The 7,473-nt window shown below is 49.9% G+C and overlaps 1 protein-coding gene across 1 annotated transcript in view; it reads right to left on the bottom strand.

The window, feature by feature from the left end:
- Window positions 1-996: 996 nt before the first annotated feature.
- Window positions 997-7,473, bottom strand: part of camkvl (CaM kinase-like vesicle-associated, like) — a 94,839-nt gene continuing 88,362 nt past the window's right edge. The window contains exons 11-12 of the mRNA XM_052484156.1: window positions 3,476-3,673; window positions 997-3,376 (exon numbers count right to left, since the gene is read on the bottom strand). Coding sequence (XP_052340116.1) covers window positions 2,081-3,376; window positions 3,476-3,673 — 1,494 coding nt within the window. The 3' untranslated portion in view covers window positions 997-2,080. The remainder of the gene's footprint in view (window positions 3,377-3,475; window positions 3,674-7,473) is intronic.

Here is a 7,473-nt window from a genome sequence, read left to right as displayed (position 1 = left end):
AGACTGGAGCAGGGGAGGTTTTAGAATAGAGACAGGGTTCTATCTGGGTTACAGACTGGAGCAGGGGAGGTTCTAGAATAGAGACAGGGTTCTATCTGGGATACAGACTGGAGCAGGGGAAGTTCTAGAATAGAGACAGGGTTCTATCTGGGTTACAGACTGGAGCAGGGGAGGTTTTAGAATAGAGACAGGGTTCTATCTGGGTTACAGACTGGAGCAGGGGAAGTTCTAGAATAGAGACAGGGTTCTATCTGGGTTACAGACTGGAGCAGGGGAAGTTCTAGAATAGAGACAGGGTTCTATCTGGGTTACAGACTGGAGCAGGGGAAGTTCTAGAATAGAGACATGGTTCTATCTGGGCTGCAGACTGAGGCAGGGGAGGTTCTAGAATAGAGACAGGGTTCTATCTGGGCTGCAGACTGGAGCAGGGGAAGTTCTAGAATTTATTGAATTTATTGCAATCCTACTCACAAGGCTCATTTGAATTTCCTGATGCATCAGGAAAATACTCTGCGACGAGAGATCAAGTTAAGATCCAACATCTTTGCGTAAACAAGCTGCACCGTAGATCTGTCATGATGATACAACAGGATGTGTTAAAGGATGAGAAGCATTCGTTTACGATGCTTTGGACAAATCTTTAGCAGGTGTTAGCATCTTTAGCAGGTGTTAGCATCTTCAGCAGGTGTTAGCATCTTTAGCAGGTGTTAGCATCTTTAGCAGGTGTTAGCATCTTTAGCAGGTGTTAGCATCTTTAGCAGGTGTTAGCATCTTTAGCAGGTGTTAGCATCTTCAGCAGGTGTTAGCATCTTTAGCAGGTGTTAGCATCTTTAGCAGGTGTTAGCATCTTTAGCAGGTGTTAGCATCTTTAGCAGGTGTTAGCATCTTTAGCAGGTGTTAGCATCTTCAGCAGGTGTTAGCATCTTCAGCAGGTGTTAGCATCTTTAGCAGGTGTTAGCATCTTCAGCAGGTGTTAGCATCTTCAGCAGGTGTTAGCATCTTTAGCAGGTGTTAGCATCTTTAGCAGGTGTTAGCATCTTTAGCAGGTGTTAGCATCTTTAGCAGGTGTTAGCATCTTTAGCAGGTGTTAGCATCTTCAGCAGGTGTTAGCATCTTTAGCAGGTGTTAGCATCTTTAGCAGGTGTTAGCATCTTTAGCAGGTGTTAGTATCTTCAGCAGGTGTTAGCATCTTTAGCAGGTGTTAGCATCTTTAGCAGGTGTTAGCATCTTTAGCAGGTGTTAGTATCTTCAGCAGGTGTTAGCATCTTTAGCAGGTGTTAGCATCTTTAGCAGGTGTTAGCATCTTTCAAATGTCGTAAGAGGAGGGTACACACAGGGACATAGACTCACCCATAAGAGGAGGGTACATACAGGGACATAGACTCACCCGTAAGAGGAGGGTACATACAGGGACATCTCTTTGTGCCGATCTCTTAACACTTGTGGACCCAGAATTACATAGAGCACCTGACCAATTACGCAAGACTTTAGTCTGAGATTACTGAACTATGAGAGAGGGAAGATTTAGTTGTCTGAGATTACTGAATTATGAGAGAGGGAACATTTAGTTGTCTGAGATTACTGAACTATGAGAGAGGGAAGATTTAGTTGTCTGAGATTACTGAACTATGAGAGAGGGAAGATTTAGTTGTCTGAGATTACTGAATTATGAGAGAGGGAACATTTAGTTGTCTGAGATTACTGAACTATGAGAGAGGGAACATTTAGTTGTCTGAGATTACTGAACTATGAGAGAGGGAAGATTTAGTTGTCTGAGATTACTGAACTATGAGAGAGGGAATCAGGGGTGGGATCAAATCCATTTAAATCCAATCAATACAGGATATATATAATTTCTGATTGTTCAATTTAATTGAACAATCTGTATCTCATGTTTCTGGTGTAGTATGTCTGGTATGAATTGCTCGTTCGATTGGGAAAACCCATCTATTGCTCTGTTCCAGTATCCACTGGCATACAACTTAGAATGCAACAACATATTAGACATTCTAGAATCCAAGAGGTGTTCTAGTGTGGATACTGGAACGTCATAACCACCCCAAGCACCCTCCTGCCCACCTCATAGGCCCTTCCCTGGCCTCACGGATGGGGATTGGCTGGAATGGACTGCTCCCCTCTGTCCGTCTCTCTCCTTGTGCTCACCGACTGGCTGACCAGGGCAGCGGGTGGGCAGGGAAGGAGGCGGGTAGGACGGAGGGGGGATGGTGAGGTGGGGGAGGGAGGGAAGAGGTGGTCTGGGAGATGTGGGGAGGGGTGGGGGTGTAGCAGTGGAGGTGAGGGAGGAGGTGAAGGAGTGAGATGATTGGTGTTGGGAGGAGCGGGAGCGTGAGGAGGGCGAGGTGTGTGTGCTGCGGGGGGGTTCGGGTGGCGGGGGGCAGTCACTGATCTGTTCCAGGAGAGAGGGCATGTCCCCCTCGATCTTCTCCAGCACCGCCGCCATTTGCTTCTCGATCTGTTCGATCACGCTGTCCATCTGCCAATCAGCAGTACTACTACCATGACCTCTGACCCCAACACCTCCGTGCTCCAGTCCCCCATACATCCCTCCTCCACCCCCACTGCCGTACAGAGAGGAGCAGTAGGAACCCCCGTACCCCCCCAGCTCAACCTCCTGGCCATATGCGGTGGTGTGTCGGCCTAGATGAGGGGAGCTTCCCAGGGCCCCTATGGTATAACTGTAGCCCCCCTTGGACGGTTCGGGTTGCCCCCTGGACATGCTGAACTCTACACTGTGACTGTCTGCTCTCTGGTCTCTACCAATGGGGCTCGCGTCACCTCTTGGCCCAGTTCTTACTGTTGATCCTGTTCCAAGTACCCCTGACCCTGCTCCAGATGCCCCTCCCCCTCCCATCTCAATCCCAGTTCCTCCCCCTACTCCCCCACCTCCAGCAGGCCTCTCAGCTACAGCCTCAGGGAGCTGGGTCTGACACCAGCTACTGTCACCCAGCTTCTTCTCCTCTACTGGAGCCTGCACTGCCGGCCTCCTGTCAGCAGGTGGGGCTATGGCTGCAGCAGTAGTAGTAGTAGCAGCAGCAGGGCCTGGGCCCATGTTGGGGAGTTGGGCGTCCATCTTGTGTCGTTGAGTCGTTGGAGTCTCAGGAGTGACATAGGTTGATTGCTTCTTCTTGGCATTGCTAGGCAACGATGGTGCTGCTGTGTCGTGGTCAGAGACAGTGACGGGGTCCTGGGGCTTGGTGAGGTCAGGGGTTACGATGGGGGTAGGAGGTGTTTTGGTCTCTGTTGTCGTTTTGGTTTGACCCAATGCGGCGGCCATTTTGCCTGACGTCTTCTTCACGGCTGGCTTCTTTGGCTCGTCTCCCAGAGGTTTGGAGCTGGCATTTGATTGGTTGGGAGGCTGGGACAGCGGTTCATTATTGGTGGAAGGAGAGATCCCTACAGAGGGACTCAAAGGGTTTCTCCCCCCTTCTCCCCTCTCCTCTCCCCACCTACTCACCCCGACTCCCCCGTTCCTCTCCTCACGCTCCGGATTAGTTCCAACCGTCACCTCTGGTGTCACCCCTCTTCCCTCACTCTGCCCTCCTCCTCCCTGGCCCTCACCCCTTCCTTCCCCCTGCCCTCCTGCCTCCACTTCAGCTGCAGCAGTCTCAGACGCACGAAGACGCTGCATGAAGGTGGTGACTCGGATCGCTTTCTGTGAAAGAGAGAGGGGGGAGAGAGAGAGAGGTGGGGAGAGAGAGAGAGGGGGGAGAGAGAGAGAGAAGGAGGGGGGGAGAGGTGGGGAGAGAGAGAGAGGGGGAGAGAGAGAGAGTGGTGGGGAGAGAGAGGGGGAGAGAGAGCGAGAGGGGGAGAGAGAGAGAGGGGGAGAGAGAGGTGGGAGAGAGGGGGAGAGAGAGAGGTGGGAGAGAGAGAGGTGGGAGAGAGAGAGAGAGAGGGGAGCGAGGGGGAGAGAGAGGGGGAGAGAGAGAGGGGAGAGAGGGGGAGAGAGAGAGAGAAGGAGGGAGAGAGAGAGAGGGGGAGAGAGAGAGGGGGAGAGAGAGCGAGAGGGGGAGAGAGAGAGAGGGGGAGAGGTGGGAGAGAGGGGGGGAGAGAGGTGGGAGAGAGAGAGGTGGGAGAGAGAGAGAGAGAGGGGGAGAGATAGAGAGGGGGAGAGAGAGAGGGGAGAGAGGGGGAGAGAGAGAGGTGGGGAGAGAGAGAGGTGGGGAGAGAGAGAGGGGGAGCGAGGGGGAGAGGTGGGGGAGAGAGAGAGGGGGGAGAGAGGGGGGAGAGAGAGGGGAAGAGAGAGAGGGGAGAGAGGGGGAGAGAGAGAGGTGGGGAGAGAGAGAGGTGGGGAGAGAGAGAGGGGGAGCGAGGGGGAGAGGTGGGGAGAGAGAGAGGGGGAGAGAGGGGGAGAGAGGGGAGAGAGAGAGGGGGAGAGAGAGAGAGAGAAGGAGGGGGCAAGAGAGAGAGGTGGGGAGAGAGAGGGGGAGAGAGAGGGGGGGTGAGGGAGAAAGATGTAATCAGACAATACATCCCAGAACCGGACTGTAGATTTGACACATTTTTTGAGGGGGAGAAAAACACGAGTCTTATATCGAGAAACTGTGTGTTTAAGACCAAATATTTATCAGTGAAACATTGATGTCACTGAAGTAAAGCAGTTATAAACACCGCAGACACAGAGTCACCTTTCTCTAGCGTTTAGACCTGTGGGATTCTGTGTGACTTCTTCCTCAAGCACCACATGTATGGGTCGATGAACCAGGAGCCCCCATAGAGGAATGAGATGGGGCCGGGACTGCATCTCAATAGTCAAATGTTGCTTCCTTCTTTTCCTCAGCTCCTTTCCTTGTCTAGTCGACAGATTTTTCACTTTGTCGCTCTAACCGCTAGGCTACCTACCATTCTCCTTTCCTTCGTCTGAGCCGTAGAGATCCGCAAGGCTGTAACTACACTATATATATATATATATAAACAAAAGTATGTGGACACCCTTTAAAATTAGTGGAGTCGGCTATTTTAACCACACTGTTGCAGACAGGTGTATAAAATCGAGCACAAAGCCATGCAATCTCCATAGACAAACATGGGTAGTAGAATGGCCTTACTGAAAAGCTCAGTGACTTTCAACGTGGCACTGTCATAGGATGTCACCTTTCAAACAAGTCAGTTTCTACCCTGCTAGAGTTGCTCCCCCGTCAACTCTAAGTGCCGTTATTGTGAAGTGGAAACGTCTAGTAGCAACAACGGCTCAGCAGCGAAGTGATAGGCCACACAAGCTCACAGAATGGGACCGGCGAGTGCTGAAGCTTGTAGCGTGTAAAAATCCTCTGTCCTCAGTTGCAACACTCACTACCGAGTTACAAACATCCTCTGTCCTCAGTTGCAACACTCACTACCGAGTTACAAACATCCTCTGTCCTCAGTTGCAACACTCACTACCGAGTTACAAACATCCTCTGTCCTCAGTTGCAACACTCACTACCGAGTTACAAACATCCTCTGGATGCAACGTCAGCACAAGAACTGTTCGTCGAGAGTTTCATGAAATGGGTTTCCATGGCCAAACAGCAGCACACAAGCCTAAGATCACCATGAGCAATGCCAAGCGTTGGCTGGAGGGGTGTAAAGCTCACCGCCATTGGACTCTGGAGCAGTGGGAAGGCGATCTCTGGAGTGATGAATCACGCTTCACTATCTGGGAGTCCGACGGACGACTCTGGGTTTGGCTGATACCAGGAGAACGCTACCTGCTCGAATGCATAGTGCCAACTGTACAAACTGCAAAGTTTGGTGGAGGAGGAATAATGGTATAGGACTGTTTTTCAGTGTTTGGGCTTGGCCCCTCATTTCCAGTGAAGGGAAATCTTAACACTATAGCATAGAATGACATTCTAGACGATTCTGTGCTTCCAACTTTGTGGCAACAGTTTGGGGAAGGCCCTTTCCTGTTTCAGCATGACAATGCCCTGGCCACAAAGCGAGGTCCATACAGAAATGTTTAGTCGAGATCAGTGTGGAAGAACTTGTCTGGCCTGCACAGAGCCCTGACCTCAACCCCATCGAACACCTTTGGGATGAATTGGAATGCAGACTGCGAGCCAGGCCTAATCGCCCAACATCAGTGCCCGACATCACTAATGTTCTTGTGGCTGAATGGAACCAAGTCCCTGCAGCAATGTTCCAACATCTAGTGGAAAGCCTTCCCAGAAGAGTGGAGGCTGTTATAGCAGCAATGTTCCAACATCTAGTGGAAAGCCTTCCCAGAAGAGTGGAGGCTGTTATAGCAGCAATGTTCCAACATCTAGTGGAAAGCCTTCCCAGAAGAGAGGAGGCTGTTATAGCAGCAATGTTCCAACATCTAGTGGAAAGCCTTCCCAGAAGAGTGGAGGCTGTTATAGCAGCAATGTTCGAACATCTAGTGGAAAGCCTTCCCAGAAGAGAGGAGGCTGTTATAGCAGCAATGTTCCAACATCTAGTGGAAAGCCTTCCCGGAAAAGAGTGGAGGCTGTTTATAGCAGCAATGTTCCAACATCTAGTGGAAAGCCTTCCCAGAAGAGTGGAGGCTGTTATAGCAGCAATGTTCGAACATCTAGTGGAAAGCCTTCCCAGAAGAGAGGAGGCTGTTATAGCAGCAATGTTCCAACATCTAGTGGAAAGCCTTCCCAGAAGAGTGGAGGCTGTTATAGCAGCAATGTTCGAACATCTAGTGGAAAGCCTTCCCAGAAGAGTGGAGGATGTTATAGCAGCAATGTTCCAACATCTAGTGGAAAGCCTTCCCAGAAGAGTGGAGGCTGTTTATAGCAGCAAAGGGGGGACCAATTCCATATTAATGCCCATGATGTTGGAATGAGATGTTTGATGAGCAGGTGTCCATATACTTTTGCAGTGTACAGTTGAAGTCGGAAGTTTACATACACTTAGGTTGGAGTCATTAAAACTTGTTTTTCAACCACTCCTTACATTTCTTGTTAGTTAAAATTTCTTTGGGACTGGGGGGCTGTATTGAGTAGCTTGGATGAATAAGGTGCCCAAAGTAAACTGCCTCCTACTCTGTCCCAGATGCTAATATATGCATATTATTAGTAGATGTGGATGGGAAACACTCTGAAGTTACTAAACCTGTTTGAATGATGTCTGTGAGTATAACAGAACTCATATGGCAGGCAAAAACCTGAGAAAAAAATCCAACCAGGAAGTGGGAATTCTGAGGTTTGTAGTTTTTCAACTCACTGCTTATCGAATACACAGTGTCTATGGGGTCAAATTGCACTTCCTAAGGCTTCCACTAGATGTCAACAGTCTTTAGAACCTTGTTTGGTGCTTCAACTGTGAAGTGGGGGCTCATAAGGGCTCTTTGAGTCAGAGGTCTGGCAGAGTACCATGAGCTCGTGACGCGCATTCACGTGAGAGTTCGCTTGCGTTCCATTGCAATTCTACAGACAAAGGAATTCTCCGGTTGGAACATTATTGAAGATTTATGATTTAAAATGTCCTAAACATTGATTCTATACT

This window comes from Oncorhynchus keta, chromosome 28 (assembly GCF_023373465.1).
Source record: "Oncorhynchus keta strain PuntledgeMale-10-30-2019 chromosome 28, Oket_V2, whole genome shotgun sequence".
Classification (NCBI taxonomy): Eukaryota; Metazoa; Chordata; class Actinopteri; order Salmoniformes; family Salmonidae; genus Oncorhynchus; species Oncorhynchus keta.
Note: the sequence above shows the minus strand (reverse complement) of the source record. Positions and strands in the feature narration are given on the sequence as shown.